Below are 26454 nucleotides of genomic sequence, written 5' to 3' on the forward strand. Positions count from 1 at the left end.
TAATGATCGTTAAATGAGCGGTGGATGTAATTTTCTTCAGTGTTACGTCTGTTTTTCTGTGGATCACAGTTTAATTGCCAAAACACTACTGCAACACCATTTCGCTATTCAATTGCCACCGAAATTACCGTTCGGTACCATATCTTTGTACGAACAGCACTAATTAATGTGCTTACGAAGTGGAAACAAATGACTATCACCAACTGTGACCGACGAGCCGGCGACTGATGGCAAAAAGCAGAAGCGGAACAATATTCCGGATTATGACACTACTAGTAACCAGTGTTCTTCGTCTATCGAGTTGCGTTCTCGTGATTCCGACTGTGTCCCCCGACCAAATTGCAGTTGGCCCATTATACAGTGGCTAATTTCGAGCCACTCCGGTTTCCGGTGTCCGTAACGCAACGACCACACTCAGAAATTGTATTCCCGAAAGCCGAAAGTATATCGCAGTGGGGAACCAACACCGAAGAACCATCATCAGGACGACGTTGGACATTTGGAAATTTACAATCCATGTGCGATGAAAGTTATTCTGCAATTAGTTTTAATTGTAATGCCCAGCTTTATCCGGAGCGAAGCCATCGACGTCACTGCAGGACGGAGTGGAACTGGAACTGGCAAAGTCATTGTCAGCAATAGGAAGAGCTCAAATGGTCTATCGATGGGGATCAAGAACTTTGAACGTGATGCTGGCCGGCAACGCTTCGCCAGCTATGAACGGGATTTAGTGGTAAAATTAGCTAATGGGGATTAGGGTATCGAGTTATTGAAACGAGACTCGCACTTCTAGTACCGTAAACCGGGAGCAAATTGATTTTTGAGGCAAGTTGATCTTTGGGGCAAATATGATCAAGTCGTCATCACATACAGTCAATTCTTCATAACTCTATATTGAAGGGACCATCAAGTGAGGGAGGTATCGAGTTATACAACACAAAATCAGTGGTAATGAGATCTAAGGAGCCATGGAGGTCACCATGAAAACCAACTTTTACTATGGTTCTCTAACTCTATAGCTTAGATGCTGTTTCGCTTACTACTTTAGTAATATTTGTTGACCGAACAGCTCAAAAAAATTTCTCCAGAGAGCTCCATTTCGAATGAAAATTCTTTTTACATGTGCGATATACATAAGAGTCAATGACGAGATCTCATCGACCTTTATATTCGTTTGATGAGATTCGGGAAATATTTTGCTGAGTGTTAAAAAATGAATGATTAGAAGATTTGAAGGAATCGTTAAATCATGTTAAAAAATGTGTTGCAAAATTGTTGAAGTAACATAGGGAGTAATATTTAAATCAAAAATTGTTAATAGATTTGCTGCTGGGATTCCAAATTTCATTAATTTTATTGTGTTTCCTTTTCACAAGAAAACCGTTGGATTTATTGACAAATTATTGAAGAAATTGCTTGCAAAATCTTTTTGGCACATATGAATTTTCTCAAGGATTCCATCAATTGATGTTTATGGTAGAAATACAATCGGTATAAGTAGGGATACAATTTTCAATTTTATTTCTGCGGGATTTACTGTAGCATCCGTAAAAATGAAAACGGCTAGCAGAAAAAATGTAGCTTAGATTTTGCAGAATTAATGAAAAAATAGTAGTAAACATTACTTCTTTCTTCTTCTTAAAGAATTATATGTGAACTTTAAATTTTATTTTTGATTGCAGTAAACATTTCAATTGTAGAGGTGCCTGCAAGTAGGCATCCAAATATTCTCTTATACCACTTTTCAACTGTCGGAAGGATGTGGTCAAAAAAACTTTTGACTGATAAAGAAGCGTCAATCTGGTCCAGATTGCTAGAGATAATTTTCAAAGAATTTTGAATATGGCCTCTACTTTTACTTGCTCTTAGATTTCATCTTTAAACGTTTTTTATTACGTCAAAATCCATTCTCAATATTTTGACCAAACTGTCATCTAGAGTTATGAACAATGTTTCTGTGTTCCTCAACAACTACAGTCACCCCACAGTTATGGATAGCACACAGACATGGGCGTAAACATCCATCAGACTTGAGGGGGGCCACGGCCCCTTCTCATGAGAGATTAAAGTCGTAAGGGATTTAGATAACTTACCAATGCATGGTTCGATATTATTTGTGAACCGATTATAGTCGCGCACTTTTATACAGATGTAGATCATAACCTAAAAATCGTCCAAAACCGATTGATCAACTTTTTTAGATACCAGTCTAGTCTTAGTCACTTTCATCTAAAAATCTATTTTTTTTTATATTGCCAAGATGACGTATTCAACCCAATCTAATGATCTCGAATAGAATACAAGAATTTAAAAGCAGACTTTAATCAAGATTTACCTTTTGAATAAGATTTGAACTAGAATTTTTGCAAAGTTATAAAACAAGATAAAGATTTGAATGTAGGGGAAGGGGTGGTAAAATGAACACCTTAAGGAAATCATCTTGTTTTTGATAGAAAAACGAGGAATTTGTATAGTTCTATCGCACAACATCAAAAATAGGGATTTTATCTATAGCAGCGACATGGATTCAGACTGAAATAGCTAAATTTTCACATATTTTCATCGCTATCAAAAAGCGATGCAAATGTTCATTTTACCTGCACTATGTGGGTAAAATGAACAGCGGTTGGTGGTAAAATGAACACCACGCAAAAAACGTGAGCAAAACAAATATTTCTGAAAATTCTCATTGCCCCACCGAAAAAACATCCATTAATGATTGTAACCCATTCAAAAAGAATTCTCAAGGTATCAGATTTGACATCATATCATTACGATATTCACCTCACTAAAAAACCTCAAATCTTCCGAGCCAAAAGATACGTCAGTTCTAATTTTCAAACGTGGTTTCCTAAAATCTTAGTTTTCGTTGATATTTTCACTTCAATTGACCTACGTATCAACTCGAACACGCAGATTTATGCTCTGAATCTTCGGTGCGTGATAAAAATTAATCGAAATTTGTTTTTTCTCGGTAAACGGCACGGTGTTCATTTTACCACCACTTCCCCTATCAGTTCAATTTAGATTCAAAATCAAGCCTTTGAAAAAAAAACGCTTGCTAGGTTGAAAATATGGATTATTGTTGCTCTGTAGCGAACGATTAATTTCTCTAAACTCTCGAAACCAAAATTTGAACATAGGATTGAATAATACCTTTTATGGAGTTAAAAATTTTAAAACTAAAGCTGCTTGGCTACCATCATATTGAAGAATTGAAGTTCTTTTATATTCAAATAAAGTTGTCGTCAGCAAATTCGTACGATAACAGATGTTTGAAGAAAGCATGATGAAAGGTATCTTGCTCATGGAATTATTTATAAATCCGGCCGGTCTTAAAATATAAATGTACGACTGAGAAATACATATGTAATGAATAATACATGAGCTCAAGCTTGAAAAAAAACAATAAATTTTCAGACAGTAGATTGACATAGATGCTAGGAAAGGTCCCCTAACAAACGGCTGTTTCATTGGACTTGGTAAAATAAGTAATCTGAGCCAAGAGCAATTTAAGAATGTTTCGTAATTTTACATGCATTAAATTCTAATGTTAGAGTGACTTACAGAAAATTGATTGCAGTTAGGCTTTCTAGATTTGTTCAAACTTGCAATAAACACATAAAAAAAATAAAGCAGTGCATCATCGATGCCTCTTCATTAATCTAGAAACAAGTTTTTCAATTTTTCTTACAAATAACGTAACGTCTTCCTATTATAGAAATTTTACATGAATGCATATAAAAAACATCTCTGAACCGAATTGATGTGGGGACAGACCTGGTGTAGTCTAACCGCTAACCTTACATGCCGAGGATCGAATCCCATCCCGATGATAGTCACTTAATACTTAAAAAGTTATAGTGGCGACTTCATTTGGAAGGGAAGTAAAGCTGTTGGTTTCGAGATGAACTAGCCCAGGGTTAAAAATCTCGTTTACAAAGACAAACAAAGAATTTATGTGATGTCCTTATATTCTACGTAAGACGCCAAAAAATGTTGTTCGTAGACAAATACATCAAATTACTCATAAATTTTTATATAAAACATTTAAAAGTTCGCGAAAAAAAGTATAGAAACTAAAGTTTGCTTGCTGCACCATTGTTTATTTTTGAGATTTTCTTTAGTAAAACTTTACCATAACTCTCACACGCAAACATTTCCCAGTAACAACGATTCATTCTAGATAATTGATCACACAATATCGCAGCTTGTTTTAAAATATGAAGAGACTTTGGTTTTTGTGGTAACTAATTAACAATACCATTACTAGTAGATAACACCGCTAGCGCATGACGGCTCACCATAGTAGCATGTCCGAAAGAACTTGAAACTATTGAGAACCAGAGCTGCAGGTCCAAAGCCTTTATAAAGGTGGATGGTTGTGATGTCTATGACCGTGGTCATCATGTAAAGAACAAGCGGACAATGCTGTATCGTGTCAGCACCGAGGAGGCAGCCCCTCTAGCACGATGTAGGTAACGCAACCCTGGTTAGGTGGCCTATCGAAGACTCTTCACCAACCAAGAAAGGCAAAAGTAGAGCAAACGGATTGATTTTAAGACAACAGACCCGGCAACGAATAAAGGACAACGATTGGAAAGTTGGATCTTGGAACGTGAGAACTTTGAATGAACCCGCACGTGTTGGGCTCCTGGCTCGTGAACTGCGGAATGTCGGCGTGAACGTGGCAGCTATCCAGGAAATACGCTGGCCGAGAACCGAAGAACGCGAATTCCGAGCGGTGGACCCCATCGCCAACATTTTATTCAAGTACCACATCTACTAATAGATCATGCCAGTTCTGCTGATTCTAAACCTGCTTCAATGAATTTCAAAACCGGACAAGGGCAAAAAGGAAATAGTATGGCAGTATGTGACGTTTCAAAATTACATATTGCAATTGGCTGTCAAACAATGATTATCCTGAAATTTATATTCAAAATGCATTTAACGCGTTTAGTATCATAAGTGTATGTTTGATACCGTAAAATGGGGTGAAGTTGATCACTTTTGAGCGATTCTGTGCTATAATTCCTTGTAGGATGCATGTATTCTCTTCCAAATATTTTCAAAACCTGTACTGGTTGGATGTATATCGAATTATAGAAACGAATTTTTTACGAATTGTTATCATAATAACAAAAACAATTTTTAGAAATCAAAAAGTGGAATTTTTGATTCCGGGGTGAAGTTGATCAATTACTGTGACATGTTCCCTAAAATAAAGAGACATGCTAATTACTAAATTTGGGATCACTGATCCCGAATCAAGTCTCAAAAATCTTACAACTTGTTGATAAATCGGTCAATTTTAGAATTGAATGTTGTGAAATCCAAAATACACCAAATAAAACGCCTAAAGGTATGCAATTTTCTTTGAAATTGGCAACTCGCTCACAAAAAGAACATTTTTATATCTGAAAATGATTTTTTATACTCAATGCAATTATAAAACTGAATTCACCGAACATATATGGAATGTACAAAACAGTTTATTTAAATGTTGTCTTTATATAGCCTTGGCAATAGTCGAATGTTTAGGGTAGAACCCTTTAACAGTTTATCGAACATTTCCTTAAAAATCTGTTTTTCCATGGTATAACTCTATTGAACGACGAACCGAATTTAGAAACATCAAGAGCAGCTATCAGGTAATACGATATGACATAACTTGTGATAATTGAAAACGGTTAATAGCTCTCTTGGCAGTTCATACATGTGGGTACGGGAATGATCAACTTCTCCCCACTGATCAACTACACCCCGAATTACGGTACTTAAAACTAGTTTTAACTATATTGTCATTTCTTCTCCATTTTTTTCGGAGGGGCCAGGCCCCCCCCCTGGCCCCTCCCTATTTACGCCAATGCACACAGATATGAGCCTCTGTACGTGCCATAAATTCTTTTGTTCTCATAACTTTTACTGTGCGCCGTGCGTTGGTGCTGTCTCGCTATCTCTTACGGGCAACTTGAAAAGAGTTCGCACAGTAAAAGTCAAACGTTTTATAGCATGCAAAGGCTCATGGATCAGAGTTGGATTGACTAACAGCGTTGCCAACCTTCCAGATTTGTCTGGAATATTCCAGATTTTTGAGGCCCCATTTCACAAAAATCTGGAAGATCCAGATAAAATTTTTAATGAATTTGTAAGGTTTTGTAAATAATTTGTAAGGTTCTCCATGTACCACATAAGCGATCCAGACTTTTCCAGACAAATTTTCAAAATCTTCCAGATTTTTGAAAAATTGACTTGGCATCCTTGTTGACCAATGATAAGACGTTTCCAAAAGAAACGCAAAACCTTATACTGTCACTAACACACCATTCGTTTACTTCGCAAATAAATTGCTGTTATAATGTTTTGATCCATAATGAGCCTATGCATGCTATAAAACGTTTGACTTTTACTGTGCGCCCTAACAAAAGAACAAAAGAATTTATGGCACTTACAAAGGCTCATATGTGTCGGTTTGATCCTTAATAAGGATCATCTTCTCTCACTGATCCACTTTTCCGTAAAAAAACCGAAAATTGTAAGTTGTATTCCCGAAAACAAATACCGTTTTGCTTCGGAATCCGTAAACCTAAGATAAAGTGTTATTTAATATTTTAGCCAAGTTCATACAAACTCAAGCCATATTACATTTTCACAACGTTTGTAGGTTATTATTTGCTATAATGAACAGAAAATTACAATATATGAAAAAAAAATCAGTTAAATATTAAAATTTCTATGATAGCTCTTGCTTCAAAATCCGGCATTTTAGAGCTGATTCAAATTCCGAACATATACACGGAGAAGAATTTATTTATGTTGAGATTACTATCCCATTGATTACTTTTACTTACGCACAAATGGTTGTTTCAAAGGAAAACCTATTTACTCCTACACTAAGTTTACCGTCAAATTAAATTGACTCACCTAATTGATTTAGATTCCCACCTGTGCTTATTTCAATCATATTCCCAATATCCGAAAACATTAACATCTTTTGACATCAAGTCATGCACACAAATCCTCATTTCTAACTTGAGAGGAATAGTGTGGGTGATATAATAACCGACTTTTGTGCAGGAGACCACGTATCAAGTCTAGGTTTGCCGATGCGTAATTTGTTTTGATGTTTCAAATTGTCAATAAAGCAGGTACGAACTTTTTTGGATATGTTGATTAAGCAGAGCAAACTGCTGTGTAAATATTGTAAAATATTGTATAATCAACTAAACTTCCCTTGAATTAACTAAAATATAGTAAAATTTTGACGTTTGACGTTTGTAAATTGAATGAAAAGTATAGTTGTTAACTATACGGTATAGTTATTTTGAACAATATATTGTGAAATAGTTAACAATATTTATAGCTATCCCTAAAACAACATTATATTTTGTTCTCCGTGTATGCTTAGGGGCCTTCCTTAGCCATGTGGTTAGAGTCCGCGGCTACAAAGCAAAGCCATGCTAAAGGCATCTGGGTTCGATTCCCGGGGACATCTTAACTGGTAGTAAAAGCAAGCAGTTTGGTTTATTTTTGTCAAATTTGTTTAATAAAATTGATTTAATAAGGATATTTATATTATTTAATATGAATGATAACAAGAGTTGATCCGATGAATGATCCTAAAGACAGGACAAAACAGGTAGTAGTATTTTCAAAGACTTGGTCTTTATTTTAATGCAAGTTTTTATAAAGTATAATTTCGAACCAAAATGGTGCTTGCCTTGAATCAGAGACTATAACGAGTTCAACAGTATTACTTTGATTTTTTAAACTATCCTACAATTTCCTCCAGATATTTTTTTACTAATCCTTCAACCGAATTTGGTAGTTGTTAGTCTAGGAGTTCTTCTAAAGTTTTCTACTGAATTGTTTTCGAAGAAATCCACAAATATTTATTCCAAAGTGTTTGAAAATATAGCTTATGGGGTTCGAAACCTTGAAAGAATTCCTCCCCCTATTCATGTGGATTTCTTGAGAAATTATTCACATTTCCTCTCAGAAATTCAAAATTCCTTGAGGGGTACTTCAAACAAATCTGTTCATTTATTTTTTTCTAGGATTTTTCCAGCATTTTCTCTAAGTATTATTCCTGTATTTTTATCAAACATGTCTTAAAAGGTTTCTCCAAAAACTTCCACGCAATCTTCAAAGGTTCATTTAAGTTTTCACACCAGTTCATACTACAGCAATTTTTCCAGTAATTCCTCAGATCATTCTTAAACCAATTTCTATAGAGATTCAGTCCAAAGTTCTTCTAAAAATTTGTTTTGCAAATCCTGGAGATACTATCCCTAGATTCGATTGATTTTTTTTCGATTAACTAAGCAAATTACCTAGGAAACTTTCTAAAACTTCTTTAAGAGTCCTAACTCGTGGACTTTCAGAAATCCTTGTTCATTAGCAACCTACACAAGTTTTATCACAGGTCACTCTAGGATTTACTTTAAAAATACCTCCCGGGTTAATTTTTCAGGAAAAAAAAACTTTACATTTCCTTGGAGACAAAATCATGAAAAACAAACTTTTAGGAATGAGAAAATCTCAAAGAGTTACTGGATGAATTTCTGTGGAAATTATAGATAGAATCTCTGGAGTACCGTAATCCGGAGGCGATTTTGATCAAGTCGGCAACAAGAAACATTTCCTCCCAAGGATGCCAAAGGTTTTGTTCGCACCACAGACATTCCATGTTTTCAAATTTATAGATGCCTAATGATGTTTTTAAACTATTTCATTTTTATTAGGGTCAGTTTTGCATAGAAATATTCACACTTTTTGAAGGTGTAAACAATACAGTTCAAAATGTCGGTGCTAAACAATCCACTGGTGCTATGCCTAGATGTCAACTTTGAGTGTTTAAAATGTTGTGTAAGCTTAAGTATGAACAACTGAACTCAATTTTGATACCATACCAATGTGTCATTTTAATTTTTTGATATTAAAACAATTTTTATTATCTGTTAAATATTATTTCATGAAAAGTCAACTACATAGACTGATAAAGATCAATGGAGTACTGGTTATGTCGATATATATTTGACAATATCTGAGTTAAGAAGGACAACACAGCAAAAAGTTATAAAAAAGTGATAAATTTGCCCCTGGTTTACGGTAATTACTGCCGATATCTTTAACGAAATCCCTGAAATGTTATATAAATCCAGAAAGACAATTTGAAAGGAAATTCATAGAAATTTCTGGAGAATTTATTGATAGAATTTTAGAAAATGTGTTAGCCAGGAATCTTGGAGGATGTTCCAGGGAAATCGATGGATCACTGGATAAAATCTTGGAGGAATTAGGACTTTCTTGAAAAATGTTCACAGAATTTTCTGAGGATTTCAGATGATTTCTGAAATAATGAGAAAATTCATTGCAGTGGTTGTCCTTGGGAAAATCCTGGCTAAATTCTTGCGGTATCCTAAACAAAATTCGTGGCGAAATTCCTTGGGAAATAATAACTAAAACAGTGGTCACCAAACTGCGGCCCGCGAACAGTTTTTGAATGTTAATCTCAAGTGGCCCGCAAGAAGTAAATTCTTGATGACACTATTTTAATTCTTCCACTCTTAAATGAAATTACACAAAATTGAGAACGATTCGTACAAAATGGGTTCAACATTTCATGTGTTTAACATCAATAAATTCTAAAAAAAAACTGCTTCTTTGTTAATTTCGTTTGCTTCTTCTCAAAGCATATGATTAAGTAAATTTGCGAAAATGAAGCATAAATCAGCCCGATTTTGTGTAACTTTTTAAGCGAGTCCGTTCTTGTAAACGATTATTAAATTCACGACCAATTCTTAAATTTTCTACATGTCCAATTATTGCATTTATTTTATCAGGAATTAATGAGGTATCAACTATGTTTATCAGCTTAGGAATAGCACAAATTCTGTCTAACATTCCAAGGTTCATCAAATCTTGCAATTGGTCCGAAAAAGAAGCAGGTTACGAGTTTAGAAATTTCCTCATGTGTCTAAATATTTCTTCGCTTCGCGGCTACTTAGCACATTAAGCTTTTTTGGCCTTTAAATGTGTCTGTCTTGAAGGGAATTTCAAACATTTCTCCATAGTGTATAAGTTTTTTAGTATTAACTTGGTTGATGAAATCAATAGATTTTTCAAGTTCAAAAAAGTGAAGTTCTCATTGAAGCTTAGAGTAACCCAAATGTTTGATGTCATCAACGCTTTCTGAATCGTTGTGATCATGTATCATGATTCATGATCTTCTCTTTGGGAGAGCTTTGAAGATTCCATAAATCTCATCTTCGTGTTTACAAAATATGGATTCTAAGAAAAAGTTGTTACAATATATCCTCAAATAATTTGCGGCCCGTGTCATAATTTGAATGCATTAGAGTGGCCCACCTGGTCAGATAGGCTGAGGAACACTGAACTAAATGAACTCTTTCCGGAGAAATATTCGAACAATTGGGCAAATACCTGAATAAATTTGTGATGGAATTCCTATTGCCATAATGTCACAAGAAATTAAAAAAAAAAATATGAAAAATCTCAGAGAAATGCCTGCTTTGGCGCTATGAAGAATCAAACCCTTATGTCCTTATATTAAAAAAAAAACACTTAGCCAGTTTTCTAACAGTTATTTTATTTTTGCTGTTGAGCGGAAAAATCAACTTATAATATCGTTAAAACGCTTGGAAACAGCAAAATTTCCTAAGCATATCTCAACTCGAAATTTCTCAAACGCAGTGACTCTCAAATAGGTGTAAGAACTTCAAATTTCCAGTCCAGAGTTAAACATTTTCTTAGCTTCACTGTTCACAAAATATTTGACAACGCTTGTCCTACCCATGGTTTCGAACGTGGATGCGCCTTTGCTCCATATCTAATGGTGTCCGGCTTTTGAAGCAGCTGAGAATCATGCTTCGTATTCCGGACGCAGACATTTAACTGTTTTACACAATATTTGACGTTGAATTTCACTAGCTGCTGACGCGAATACACTTTTATTATGTGTTTCATGGCGTTTAATGGAACTGGAACGAATATTAGGATATCGAATCTAATGGTATTTTAACCGCGCAACAACCTTAACAAAATGTTTACCAGAGACTAAAATCAACAGACTTTTAGACACGCACCAACATTTTTATTTTTATTTTTACAGTAGGCTTGTAACTGCGATGCATTAACATTTACAATAAACTTTCAAGGCTTTCGAAGCGTCCGGCAATTCGATGCAAAGAGGTATATTCTTCACTGCCTGGGAGGCAATTTTGTTTTATACAACATCACCATGATTCTTAATCACATTTTAAGCCTAATTCGCTGCTGACAAGTAATTTCTTGGCCTATCTTGATGCATGGAAAATTCCTGCTAGGAATCGATCAAGGAAGCGCTTTTTTCTGATCGCAGTACGCAGTTGAATAGAGATGTCAGTTCAAACGGGAGTCGCTGTAGAAAATTTCTGCAAGAAATCGACGAGAAATTTCTTTAGCGATTCCTGTTCAGCAGAAAATCAGGCTTTATTCTGAAAAATGAAGTTTAGTTGATCTATAACTGTGGGGTGACTGTAATCAGTGTTGAAAGACTCACACTCAAATCTGAATCAATACGCTCTCCCGTGAGAGCAAACTCATTAGAGATCTGCATCGCAAATCTCACGCTTGACATTTTGATGCAATCCAGTGGCGCAACCAAGGGGGAGTTTAGGGGGGTACATATATTTTAAGTGTGGTAGCTGAAGCTCAAGAAAGCATGAACCGGAATGATATGTGGAGATTATATGCAACGGACAACGGTGCGCGGCACTATACCATACCAGTACCCGCCATGTGCAATGATCGAGAAGGGAATTTGCTGACCGATAAAACGACGGTGACTGCCAGGTGGAAGGAGCACTTTCAGCAATTGTTAAACGGTGATAATGGAAATGTAGCGAGGAACAGGATGTACATAGATAAGGATGATCAAGCGGGTCCACAGCACCGACCATAGGAGAGGTTAAAAAGGCTACCAGCGAGCTGAAGAACTGTAAGGCTGCTGGGAAGGACGAGATCCCGATCGAGCTTCTCAAGCACGGAAGTGAGCAGCTTTATCAGTCGATCAACCGAGTACTTCTGAAGGTATGGGAGGACGAAGAATTGCCCACCGGCTGGTTGGATGACCTCATCCGCCCTATCTACAAGAAAGGGCACAGACTGGAGTGTGCCAATTACAGAGGAATTACCCTGTTGTATTCGGCGTACAAAAATCTGTCGCGCATCCTGTTTAACAGACTGAGACCGCTCGAGGGGTGCTTCGTCGACGCATACCAAGCTGGTTTTCGTGAGGGCCGTTCGACAACTGACCAGATGTTTAGCTTGCGAATGATCCTAGATAAATTCTATACTCCTATACTTGCTATCTTACCATCTGTTTATTGATTTCGAGGCGGCGTACGACTCAGTAAAACGAAATGAGCTTTGGCAGATAATGTCAATAATGAACATGGTTTTCCAGCGAAAATAATTAGGCTGATACGTGTTACGCTGGATGGTTCGAAATCAAGTGTTCGGATCGCAGACGAGGTGACAACCTCGTTCGTGACGTTAGACGGATTAAACCAGGGAGACGCATTTTAGAATTCACTGTTCAACATTGCACTCGAGGTTGCTATCAGGAGATCTGGCGTGCAGAGAAATGGCACTATTATCACAAGGTCGCACATGCTTCTTGGCTTTGCGGACGATATAGACCTAATTGGAATCGATCGCAGGTCAGTGGAAGAGGCCTTCGTGTCTCTGAAGAGGGAGACAGCGAGCATAGGCCTGACCATTAATTCTACCAAAACAAAGTACATGGTTGCAGATAGAGATAGAGTCAGGCTTGGCTGGTGTAGGTGCTGAGGTAGTATTTGATGGGGATGTATTTGAAGTTGAGCGGTTTCACAGAAAATGACGACTTTTTTCCCAAATTTAATTTTTATAATTTTTGATTTGGATGAAATTTTGCACATGCTTTTTTTATGCCCAAAAATGCCTTTTTGCATCATTTTCATTTTCGCCATTTTGACTCTAGCCTTACTTTTTAGAAGGGCCTAAGAAAAAATTTTGGGTGTATTTTGTTCTCCGTGTCCCTTCCGAAATTTCAGACAGGAACAACTCCAGTGTTAAAACTAAAACCGCTGTGGCGTTTTTGTCGATTGGGTGAACGTCAAACATAATCAAAAGTTTCTCAGAATTCATCCCTTGCTTTTGAAAGGCTTTATCCTATAATACCTTGTGAGACGCACGTAATATCATCCAAATATTTTTTTTTTAAACCAGTACTGGTTCGATGTTTATCGAACTACGTAAACGAAATTTTGACAAATCGATATCATTATAATGAAAACCATGAATGAATTTCCAAAACCAAAAAAAAACATGCTAAATTTGGGGTCACTGATTCTGAATTAGGTCTTAAACATTTAACAACTTGCTGATTAATCTGACTATTCAAAAAAAAAAATGTGAATTACAGATAAACAGACAAAGAAAGGGTTTTTTCTGGGAACGAATTTTTATCCTCGATGCAAATTCGAAAAATGAATGGAATGTATTGAACAATTTATTTAAATGGTACCTTTATGTAGCCTTATTCAACTTAAAACACTTTTGTTAGTGATGTTTTTTTTTATAAAATCTTTACAATGATGCACAAAATGTATTGAAAGTTCTTCATCAACATTCTCCAATCTATTTCAAATTGCAAAGATGTCTAACAGTACCTACAGTTTGTTTGAGAATTACCCATCATCAAACTTTCCCCTAGACCGAAAAGTGACTTCCGATTATATAAAAATATATAGCTGCATTCAAATCAATCTTCGGGACAGTTTTCGGAATAATCGAGCAATTTGGAGAATCCGAATGTGTCATTTTGTATGAGGGATTTCATGACGTTATACAACAACCGAATTGATGGCAAGACGAAGTTTTCCGGGACCACTAGCAAAAAATAGAAATGTTTAAAACAGAATGCCGAAATAATAAGTTTTTTTTTTTTCAAAAGACCTATAAAACATTAATCCCTTTTTATGGTATTTTTACTTTTTACGTTTCCAACAGTATTGCTTACAACTTCAAAAACTGTGAATGTTTTCATGGAAATTAAATATCTATGAACAAGAAAACATTAAATTTCGGTGATGCCAATGAAACATTCAGAAATCTTAATAGGAAATGCTATTTGGTGTCGACCTGGTCAAACTCGCCTAAGCGATCAGTTTCACCCCAGATTACGGTACCTAGGCTTAATACAAATTTATAATACGGATGCGAATTTTCGTTTCTAGATAGATACAATAGAGGCAGCAGATTACCCGGCGGAGATTCACGTGGTCACTACCAAAGATGGCTACATTCTGAAGCTGCACCGTATTCCGGATCCGGCTCTTCTGAAGGACACTGATTATTCGGAAGAGCAGCCTCTAAACGAGCCCGGTGGCTGTCAAGGTGTCGTTCTACTTATGCATGGATTGTTTTCCACGGCGGCTGATTTCGTGGTAACAGGACCGGAAAGTGGTTTGGCTTTTGTGCTGGCGGATGCTGGGTTTGATGTTTGGATGGGCAACGCACGTGGGACGCGTTTTTCCAGGAAGAATCTGAACCACACTCCAAAAGAAGCTGCATTCTGGGATTTCAGGTAGGAACGCAAAAAACCATTATGTGGAACATTAAGCCTCACACATCATTCAAATAAGTGAAGCTGATATTTGGATTGGGTTTGTACTATAGGACTTGGACTGTTGGACTGGACTGGATTTTGACAATTCAAGAAATTTCCCTCCCACATGTCCGAAAACCAGTTCATTATCCTGGTGCAATTTAATTCTTGAACATATTTCACACTGCAATCGGATTTAATTCACGTTTTCAAGCGTTTCCGCTGAAACCGTGAGCCATCGCGATAATCGGTAAAAATGACCAAGTTAATTACCCCTAATTATGGTATGCAATTGGAAGAGAAGCGATAATTCTCCACCGGCATCCCAGAAGCGGCGAGAGCATCGTCCACCACACCGGATGAAAGCACGTTCTGTTGGTCCATTTAAACGATATTCTGGGGGCGAGGAGGGGGGGGGGGGCAGTGATGGAGCAATCGCAACCGGAAACGCTTATTCGCAGCTCCCACTTGGCGCCGCCAGTGGATGATAATTAATTTATTCCTATTTATTTCTTTTCACCGTGGCATCTTTGCAGCCAAGTGCACGTAGAATATTATCTGCTTCCTGAGAAGGAGGATCTGAGAACGGTAAGGAAACGTGCAATCGTTTGGATTTGATAATGTGAAATTAAATGCTGAAATAATTTAACCGTGTCCTCGGTATACTTTGTTGGGTTGAAATCTTATCGAGCATATGGATCAACTAAGATTGAAACTTAATTGCTATAGAAGATGAAATTGGAACCCCTTTTGTACGTTTTCCTGTTCCTGCTATTGCAGTTGCGAATACTGTTGCTGTTGCTAATGCTTTTCATTTTCGGAATCGCATTCATTACTGCATTTGTAATAGTCTTTTAATTCCTATTGCAATATCTTGTTTCCTAATTCTTATTTTCCAATTCTTTTTATTGTTTTCCCACATATTTCCAATTTCCAGTTTATAGTTCTCCTTTTCCAATTTATATTTGATAGTTTTCCGTTTATGATTCCTAGTTTCAGTTTCCATTTTTTAATTCTCAATTTCCAGTAAACTTGTTTCATTTTTCAATTTCCAGTGTTTAAGTTGAAATTTCCCATTTCCAGTATCCAGTTTCAAATTCCCATTTCATTTTTTTCTACTCCTTATTTCCTAATTTCTCTATATTTTTCCCATTTACAATTTCGTTTTCTCCTGTTTTTAATTTCGTATTTGCAGTTATACTTTCTAATTTTCAGTTAACAATTTTCAATTCTCCGTCCGTCCGAAATATTCCGTTCCCAATTCAGAATTCCCAGTTCCCAATCTTCTATTAACAATGTTCACTTTCCAATTGTCAGTATTTAATTTAAACCTCCAGTTCCCAGTTTCCCATTTGCAACTTCCAGTTTCTAATTTTAAGTTTTTTTTTTAATATTTTTCCTTATTTTTCCAATAAATAATTTCTAGTTTTCAGGTGCAAATTTGAAATTTCACTTTTGTAATAACCTAGTTATAAGCACGAGATTAGAGTTTCCTATTTACAATCTCCAACTTTGAATTTTCAATTTTCAGTGTCCAAATTACAATTATAATTCCCAGTCTTATTCTCCAATTTTAATTTCCAGTTTCCGAACCGCAATTGATTTATCAAATCTAGTTTCAAATTTATGTTTGTGTTTGCCTGATTTGCAATTTCTTTTTTTATATATCTAGTTTCCATTTTTTTTTTTGGTCCATTTACCGATTGCTAATTTTCAGTTTAAAATTTCTAATCTTCAATTTAGGATTTCTGATTTTGAAATTTCCAGTTTTCAATATCCAATTTACAATATTCCACCTCTAATTTTCCATTTTCAGTTTCAAATTTCTCATTTCCCATTGCCAATTCCCATTTCCTGTTGCCAATTTTCAATTTAAAGTTATCAATTTGCAATTGTCATTTGGGAATTTCCAGTTTTCAAATACCAATCTTTAAGGTGAAGATGAATCGAAGCCAAAGTTCAAATTTTCATGAGCACGGATCTGGAGAACCAAACATCCGTTTGAGCTGAAAAACTAATCGATTGGTCACTACCTGGGAAGGAGGCACAGATACTACACACGAAATATGAAACAACACTTTTCCAAACTGCAAGAAATTTCCAGCTCATTAACGACAATCCAGGCAGGCTTGAGGAAAATCTCTGGTTTTCCTTTGATGTGCAAACATTTCCGGACAAACATGAGAAAATGGCCAAAGTGTTCTACGCATTTTATTTTCATTATTATTGGGAAATAAGTAAGAGATGCGTTTTTAATACTTTATATTCAATTAAATTAAATGGTGCTTTCGTGGCATTGCTCTTGGATGTGTAGGAATTGATTTTCAACCGATTGTTACCAACTTTGATGAAACTCAAAAATATGTTTTGATGAATTACGCGCTTTTATCATGTTTGTCCACTCTTTAAGATCCGGGCTCACAGTGACAGATCGTGACAGCAAAATTTCGGCTCACCTTGACGTACAGAAATTTTGTATTGGTTTCTCCCTCCCAGGTCACTACCAATCGATTAAGTTTTCAGCTTAAACGGATATTTGGTTCTCCAGATCCGTGTTCTTGAAAATTTGAAGTTTGGCTTCGATTCATCTTCACCTTCTCTTTTCAATTAGCAATTGACCATTTTCATTTGCCAATTTCCAGTGTCCATTTTTCAAATAACCATTAACGATTGCCGATTTACCGTTTCTAATGCCAGTTTCGTATTTCCATTTTCCAAATTGTAGTTTGCCATTTCTTATTTTACTTTCTAGGTTCTGATTTCTAATTTCCAGTTTCCAATTTTCAATTTGAGAATTTCTATTTGAATTCTCCTGTTTATATTCCTGTTTGCGTTTGACGTGCAAACCCAGTCAAACTGCGCTTCAATCGCGGTAACACAAAGTTATCAAAGGATACTTAGCAATCATGATCCATATCACCGCCAACCTAGCAAAGAAAATCAATTTTTGACTTCGCATTCCTTGTTAAAAATCTTACCACGTTTGGTGTTCCTGCATTTGATATTTGCATTTCAAATGCACATAGCAATACAATCCAATTTCCAAATTCCCATTGCAAATTTCTTATTCAGTTTCCAGTTCTTGTTTCCAATTTCCAATTTCCTACATCCTTTTTCCTATTTCCAATTTTTTTTTCTATGTGAAATTTCCTGCTTTAGCTTCGTAGATAAACGGCAAATCCAAGCTAAAGGCGTCTTCTTTAAGTAAGGAAAGAATTTCATTTTTTTACTTCTTATTTTCAATCAACTTTTTCCTATTTTTTTATTTCTTATATCCTATTGCCTTTTAACCATTTCCTATTCCCTTTTCTGGAAATTATTTTTGTCTATTTACTATTATCCGTCCTTTTTTACTTTTTAATATTGTTTTTATTTATTACTTAAAGTTTATTTTTATATTTTTATTACTTTAAGTTTCCTTTCTCCGAATGACCAGTTTTTAATTTCCAATTCTCAATTTGAAATTTCCCATTTGTAGTTAACAATTCAAGCGTGTGCTAGAATAAGGGCGTAAGTCGCATGATCGATTTCTCTTCATCGATCCTCTCTTCTGTTAATAAAGGTGACAATATGCGGGTTTGTCAGCCTTTTTTCACCCCGGGGCGCAAGATTGCATCGCTGCCAAGCGGTCTGAAGTGAAAAAATGCCTACAAACCCGCATCTTGTTACCTTTATTTACTGAAGAGAGGATCGATGAAGAGAAATCGATCATGCGACTTACGCCCTTATTCTAGCACACGCCTGAATTTGCAATTTATAGTTTACAATTTTTAATTATCAGTTTACACAATTACTGTTTTTCAGTTCCCAATTTCATATTTCCCATTCGAAATAAAATTTTGTAGTTTCATATTAATTTATATTTTTCCAGTACAGGTCGGACTCGACTATCCAGAGACTCGATTATCCGGGGAATCGATAATCCGGGATTCAATTATCCGGAATTTTAGACTCGATGATCCGGAATTTGTTTTTTGATGTTCTTGTTTTTCAATTTTTATGCATAAATCGAAGATAATTTGGTATTGCAATATACAATATAAATGGTTTTGCAGTTTTGAACGTATATAAGAAAAGGGGGGTTTGAAAACGTGGTTTTTTATAAATGCTGGTCAAAAAATTTCTTTTTCTTGTAAATACCCCTACTGTTCCTAGAAATAAATTCTGGCTACGCCACCGCATTATATAAATAAAACAACAATATATACACTACCCGTCATAAATACGGACTCACTGAAATACACGGAGACGGAATTCAACTCAATTTTGGGTTGTTTCAACGCAATTCCGTAGTTGAGCCCAATAACTCAATTTTGACTAAATTTCCAAGGTTCCCACTAGGTAGTTTGGCTTTAATTCCATTAGAAAAATATACTCAATTTTGGGTTGATTAAACGCAAAATTGAGTTCTTTCAACCCAAACAAAAGAAAAGTTGCATTTACCCAAATTTGGCTTATTGGGCCAAAGTACCCCCATTGGGTAGATGCAGCTCTCTCTATTTTTGATAACATTCGTGTGGGAGAAAGAGAAAACCGAGAGATTTTGGGTTGAAACTATAATCGATATACTTCATTTTGGGTAAAGTAAACTCAAAAATTAGGTAAAAATATTTCTCCGTGTAAGTATTGCAACACTCAGCTGAATAATGAATCACCCCCAAAAAGTTTAGCATCACCTCAAAACAGGTTAATTCACATTGCTATATCTCGAGATCCTTACGACTTGCAAAGAAGCGATCTTAAGCAAAGTTGTTCAGGGGATCAAGGACATCCGAAAAGCGAACAGTTTAGTTCTCGATTTTGCCGCTAGGTGGCGCTAGTGAGCATGTAAAATTGAGCATTTTGAACTAGTTCTAGCTTGTGATTCATAAGAGATAGAAAGTTCGGGTCTTCGGCAAAGTTGCTCAGGGGTTAAGTACAGTGGGATTCCGTTTTTGGCATGCTCCATTTTTGGCATGCTCCGTTTTTGGCACCCTCCGATTTTGGCAACAAAACGGATCCGTTTTTGGCAACATTTTTGAATACCACCAAAATAAGTAAATTTATGTAAGTGTTTTCGTGTCTTTTGCTTAAGTTATTTAAACAGCAGGTCAACTACACACCGACTATGTTCCTGAGCTCCATCGTTTGCGATATTCCCGAATCCCACCATCTACTACGGGCTCACGTGCGCGCTTATTTTCTTCGGAATGGTCAATGGTCATGCATTCGCAACGTTTCATGGGTTCATTAATCTCCACCAGTATTTTAAGTAGAAACCAATCTTTTTTTCTGGCATTCATACTGTATAACCAGCCCACTTGAGTCTGCCAGTAGGTAATACACATAATAATAACACACAAGCATTTACACAACAACAATAAGTGTATGACTCACACAGAGTTTCAATCAATTTTGTTACACTTTTTTCAGCTCACTGTTTTTATTTTTATGGAATTACACGGGAAACAATTATGTCGTAAAATTTTACTATTGTAGCTGACAACTGGAACATTCAAACGGAACTCATTTTCAACCATCTGGTTTCAACTACAGACATGGTAAAATCAAGTGCATTTATGATCTGCTGAAAATTGCCGATGCGAGCGCTTAAGTTAACCCCCTCAAATGGTAGTTCTTATCGCACAATTGTTATGCGTATAGCGTGTGTAAAAATACACCGCAGTAATACAAACAAATAAAGCAAAAAGCCGTGTACTTAAATTGTAGCGAATTTATTTAATATTGTGTAAACTGTGTTGTTAATGATAATGCAGTTCACTAACGAAATTTATTGTTTTTGAGATTCTGTAAGACGTTCTTTTTTGGAGACCATTCAACATTCTATACAAAATTTGTAATCAAAGATACGGTTCCCATAAAATTACCAAATGTTCCTTACAAGCTGGGACTTTCCTAACTTTATTCTGGAGAAACCTCAGAGGATTCATGGGTTTAGAGGGCATCTCAGACATTTCAACGGATTCTGAAGATTCCTAGTGGACACTGGGGGTTTCTTGCGGGATCCTGAGAATTTGCAATTGGTTATTGGGAATGCTGTGTGCAATCTGGTGATTCCTAAAAAAACTCTTACAGTTTCTAGGGCATCCTGTGAATTCCTATCGGGATATTGTAAGTTTCTTACAAAATTTTGGGAATTTTTGAAAGGTTCATGGATTATGGTTTAGTAGTTTTTGCTTGTCCTTTTGACTGCAGTCAATTATTCATTGAGATGCTTTACTTTGTCAGAGAGATAAATTATCAGAGCCATTCTTAACTCACCTTTTTTTTTTAATTTTACGCTAATGGCTTAAACTTAAATTTAACGTTCATTAAATCAAAAAACTTATACAAATTTGTAATATCCAGAGCATGTCTTTTCTTAAAAAGACGTAAAGAATACAGTGATATATTTCATTGTTTTTTTTTTGCATCCTTACAAAGTTTCAAGGAAATATCCAGTAATTGAATAAAGGTCACTTATGCGATTATTGATTCCACACGGCCCACAAATATAAATAGTGTGCATTAAGCTTATAAAAATCATTGAAAACATGTAAGCGATTAAAATTATGTAGAACGAATGTCACAATTAACATTACGGGGCAATAGGCTCATAGCATAGTCCAATACTATAGAAATCTGCTTCTAAGTGGACTGTTCCGAAGTCTGGATGTTATATGATTCCATAAGGATGCTGTGATAACATTTCCATGATGTTTTTAAAAGCAATAATTGAAAAATGAAATTTAAAAAATGGGTTCCGATTTTGGAACGGTTCCGTTTTTGGCCACTGAAAATTTCGACTTTGTTGCCAAAAACGGAATCCCACTGTAGCTGAGAAACTTTGCTGAAGACCCGAACTTTCTATCGCTTATGGATCACAAGCTAGAACTAGTTCAAAATGCTCAATTTTACATGCTCACTAGCGCCACCTAGCGGCAAAATCGTGAACGAAACTGATCGCTTTCCGGATGTCCTTGAACCCCTGAGCAACTTTGCCACAGAAGATCGCTTCTTTGTAAGTCGTTAGGATCTCGAGATATAGCAATGTGAAATTACCTGTTTTGAGGTGATGCTAAACTTTTCAGGTTGATTCAATATTCAGCTGAGTGTTGCAATACTTATTTTAGTGAGTCCGTATTTATGACGGGTAGTGTAAATCCTTTTATCGAAGATTTCATTTTTTTTTTCTTAGTGATTCGATTATCCGGAGGATTTGATTATCCGGAGTGAAAAAAATGGAGTCCGACCTGTATATCATTCCTAATTTATAATTTATGATTTCCAATTTGCAATTTTCAGTTTCCAGTTTCCAGATTCCATTGATTATATTTCCATTTACCAATTTCGACTGTCCAATTTCCAGTTCATGATTTGCAGTATACTAATTGTAGTTTGCTGATTCTAATTTCCAGGTTCCAGGTTCGAAAATCTAGATAGCAATTTCTAATTTTTACTATTGCAATTTTCAATTTACAAATACTTATTTGAAATTTCCAATTTACACTTTCCGATTCCCAAGACCTGATGCAAATTTCCAATTCTGTTTCTGTGGTTTGTTCTTTTTTTTTATCCTACAACTTATTTCCTTTTTTTCTATATCCTATTGCCTTTCTACAATTTCCTATTCTTTATTTCGTATTTTCTTTTTTCCCCGTTCATTATCTCCTTTTTCCTATTGTTTTATTTATTATTTTAAATTTCCAATTCCAATTTTCTATTCTGAAATTCCAAATCCTTTTACTATTTCCTGTTTCCTGTAACAAATTCTTATTTCTTATTTTTCCGAATTACAATTTTCCATTTGCAGTTTCCAAATTATAAGTTTCAGTATAGAATTTATGGTTTCCAATTTCAATTTTCCAATGTCTTTTGTCCAATTTGCAATTTGCAATTTCCAACTTCCAGTGGAAGCACTGGCCAATTTCTTCTTTTTAATTCCCAATTGCCAATTTCCAGTTTTCAAATTCTTTTTTTTTTTTTTCAATTTCGAGTTTTACATTTTTAATTATTTTCCAATTTTCAGTCTCCAATTTCCAATTTTCCATTTAAAATTTCAACTTTTAAATATTTAATATTCAATCTTCCATCCAATTTCGAATTTCCAGTATTGAATTTTATTATTCCAATTTCCTATTTCGATTTTCTCACTTTATGTTTCCATTCTCAATTTTCTAATTACTAGTTTCCCATTTCCTGTTTCCAGTTGTCAATTTTCAATTTCAAGTTTGAAGATTGCAATTGTCGATTGGTAATTTCTAGTTTCCTATTTTTAGTCTCTAGTATTCACTTTACAATTACCAATTGACCACTCCAATTTCCACTTTAAAATTACCAGTCTCCTATTTTGTTATGTAGAAATTGAAGTGGTTAAGGTACCGCGGGGCAAGTGAGAATCCGGGGTAAGTGGAACGTTCCGTCATAGCTCACTTAGGAAAAGTTTTTCATGGGGGTATTCGTCTAGAAAGTTGAAGATATAATGACAAGGTATGTATTAAGTACAAAAATACTCTTATTTTTATTGCCATGTCGTTCATGTAACAGTTGTCAATTCAGCGCCATTTTCAACTTGCTTGATAAATTGTGACACGTTTCACGTTTTGCATTGGCTCGCAAAAAATAAATGTGTTATAAATCGAATATCCATCAGTAAGCTACAATTTTAAGTATTATTATAAGCTGCTAACGATAAACCGGTAATTTGTTTTCATTTCATATGGAATGTTTGATGGTCTTACTTACCCTAAAATATGTTCATACCTGGGGTAAGTGGGACCTATCAAAACAAGCACCATAATCAAAACTTTTCCTACATGTTTCAAATATTTTCTCATAGAGTAGCATGAAAATATTCAAACAAATGATTTTTATCAAAAAAGATCAATCTCAACTTACGTAATTGCATAAAAGGGGGAAGAAATGTGTAATTTTTCTATATATTTTTTTGTTTATTTTTAAATTTTTGAAATACGAATTCAAAATTGAACGAAGACTGGGATGAAATTTGAAATGCATCATGAGAACGATTACTTTTTTGTTTTAATTGAACTTTATTAGTTATTTCTACCAAATTTAGTAGTTACGGAAAACAATTCCACCCCATTAAGTGGTTTTCTGCCATGCATATAAATAATAACAGAACATATTACAATTTCGTAAATTATTGAAAGTTTATGTGCTACTTTTAATTAATAACTTATAAATGATATATTTTGAACGAGTTTTATTCCTTTTTACAGTTTTATTGAGGATTTTTCAGTTAATATTAAGTGTGACGTGACATACTATTAAACACACGTTTTCTTCCTAAAGCGTTACGTATTTTATGATTGATCCCTTATGTACATCAAAAATGTACTCAAAATTATATATCTATGATTTATCAATCCTATTATTGTAATGGTTGGCTTACTGATGTGGATTGACGCATGAAACTGTATATGTCCCACTTGCCCCGTTTGGCGAGGTAACTGCGTCTAATGGCTCATTCTAAAACTTTCTTCTAAAGTTTTCACAATTTCTAAACTATTCGACCAAATTCATGCACACACCAGCAAATGTGTTGCCAAAATGTGATGGTGTTGTTGGATTTGAGAAATATTGACATTTCAAAATTTTATTGAACAATTTGTTTGAACTATCGTTTTTTTATGTCCCACTTGCCCCGGGGTACCTTAATTGATAATTTGAAAGTGAATATTAGAGACTAGACATAGGAAACTGGATTCCGATTGCTAATTTACCATTTTCTTATTTCCAGATTGCAATCCTTAGATTCCACATTCTATCTTCTAGCATCCAATTTTTAAATTGCAAATTATCTTTTGGATTTTTAAATTTCTAGATTCTAATTTACACTATCTCTCTACTCGTTACAGTTGGCACGAAATCGGCATCGGAGACTTGTCCGCCATAATAGACTACATGCTGCGACAAACTAACCAGCAAAGTCTGTTCTACGTGGGCCATAACCAAGGAATAACGGCTCTGTTGGTGCTTCTTTCGGAGAAACCTCGATACAATCGGAAAATTTCCATCGCTGCTGGCATGGCCCCCGTTGCATATCTGGGAAGTGGAAACAACGAAATCGTGAAAAATCTCGCCAAATTCAATGATCAACTTTGGGTACAGTTTGGTTCCGTATTTTTTGTCCAATTCTGTAATAGTATCTGTTTCAATTTCCATCCCATCAGAAAACGTTGAATACTCTGAACATATTCGAGCTCACACCGACGGAAAATGTGCTCCAATTTCTGGGAAACATCATTTGTTCCGGTGAAGCCCCAACGCAAACCGTTTGCTCCGATTTGTTGGCGGAAATGTTTGGATACTCCTCCGATCAGGCTAAGCTGTTGCTTCCCGGGATGCTGGACAATGCACTGTCCGGGATTTCCACGAAGCAGCTCGTCCATTATGGACAATTGATTCAATCCAGTACGGAAGCTCGAATATGCGATTTCATTGAATCATAGACTAATAGTGATACATTTCTAGGGAAACTTCAACAGTTTGACTACAAGAACTTCTTGACCAACATGCAACGCTACAAACAGGTCAAAGCTCCAGAATACAACTTATCGAAGGTGACCGTTCCGTTTCTACTGTTTTCCGGTAGCAGGGAGTTCTTCACTTCGTCGGCGGTAATTTCATCATGAAAAGATTTTCTACATTTATCACAACACTGTTCATGGGTTTTTCAGGACTTTCAGAAGCTGGTAAAAAACCTACCGAATGTTGAATCGCAATCGGAGCTTCCAGGATGGGGTCACATGGATTTTATATACAATGCACAGGTTTATCTGAAAGTTTACAGCAGAATTATTGAAGTTATGCAAAACTTCACCACATAAGACATTGGTAATAATCCCTTTCAAACGGCATTAATAAAAAATATACACACACTTATAGATGCCTTATTAAAACAATCTTTAATGAGCACAAGCCCGATTAAGGTAAAACGGTTGAGGAACTACTTGTAGAATTTCTGGTTAAAAATCGGGCTTCCGCAGAAAATCTCAGAACCTAGGTGTCTGTTCAAGGATGTAATTTATTGTAAGTCAGTTTCCAGAAAGTTAAACCACAAAATCCCATTCTCCAGAATGGGCCTTATATATATATATATATATATATATATATATATATATATATATATATATATATATATATATATATATATATATATATATATATATATATATATATATATATATATATATATATATATATATATATATATATATATATATATATATATATATATATATATATATATATATATATATATATATATATATATATATATATATATATATATATATATATATATATATATATATATATATATATATATATATATATATATATATATATATATATATATATATATATATATATATATATATATATATATATATATATATAAGTTAACGGCTTATCCATGTAAAGGATTACCACAACTCGCGTATCCTAGCATTAAATCATAAACAACCTAATGATTCACTTATGAATCACTTATGAAATAAAAGCAGATGCGTAATTGCGCAATCTGGAGATTGTCCGTAAACAAAACCATAAATAACTCATTATGCCCTTACGCGACACACTTTCAGTAAACATCCCAGATTCCTAGATCGAATTCCAGATCAAACCCATAAATAATCTACCATGTGACATATTTCGAAGAAACATTCAAGAGGAATGGAAATCATCACAGGCAATATGGTTCACAACAATAATTGACACCTTATTTACACACTCGCAAGTCCCCGATCATCAAACCATCGATCCCAGCATAGAAAGACCGTGACCATGAA

General features: G+C 35.1%; 1 protein-coding gene across 1 annotated transcript; it reads left to right on the plus strand.

Annotated features, from left to right (window-relative positions):
* LOC5576256 (lipase 3) lies at positions 1-25715 on the plus strand. Its single transcript, XM_021853616.1, has 6 exons — positions 1-733; positions 14289-14638; positions 24520-24766; positions 24835-25075; positions 25136-25281; positions 25342-25715. Exons 1-6 carry the CDS (start codon positions 524-526, stop codon positions 25489-25491), a joined length of 1344 nt encoding a protein of 447 aa, XP_021709308.1. The 5' UTR covers positions 1-523; the 3' UTR covers positions 25492-25715.
* Positions 25716-26454: the final 739 nt, after the last annotated feature.

The sequence above is a fragment of the Aedes aegypti genome, chromosome 3, assembly GCF_002204515.2.
Source record: "Aedes aegypti strain LVP_AGWG chromosome 3, AaegL5.0 Primary Assembly, whole genome shotgun sequence".
NCBI lineage: Eukaryota > Metazoa > Arthropoda > Insecta > Diptera > Culicidae > Aedes > Aedes aegypti.

Coding starts and splice junctions, on each gene's coding strand:
- LOC5576256 (XM_021853616.1), top strand. CDS start 524: ATGAAAGTTATTCTGCAATTAGTTTTAATTGTAATGCCCAGCTTTATC. Junction 24,767..24,834: donor AATTCAATGATCAACTTTGG/GTACAGTTTGGT, acceptor CCATCCCATCAG/AAAACGTTGAATACTCTGAA. Junction 25,076..25,135: donor TGGACAATTGATTCAATCCA/GTACGGAAGCTC, acceptor ATACATTTCTAG/GGAAACTTCAACAGTTTGAC.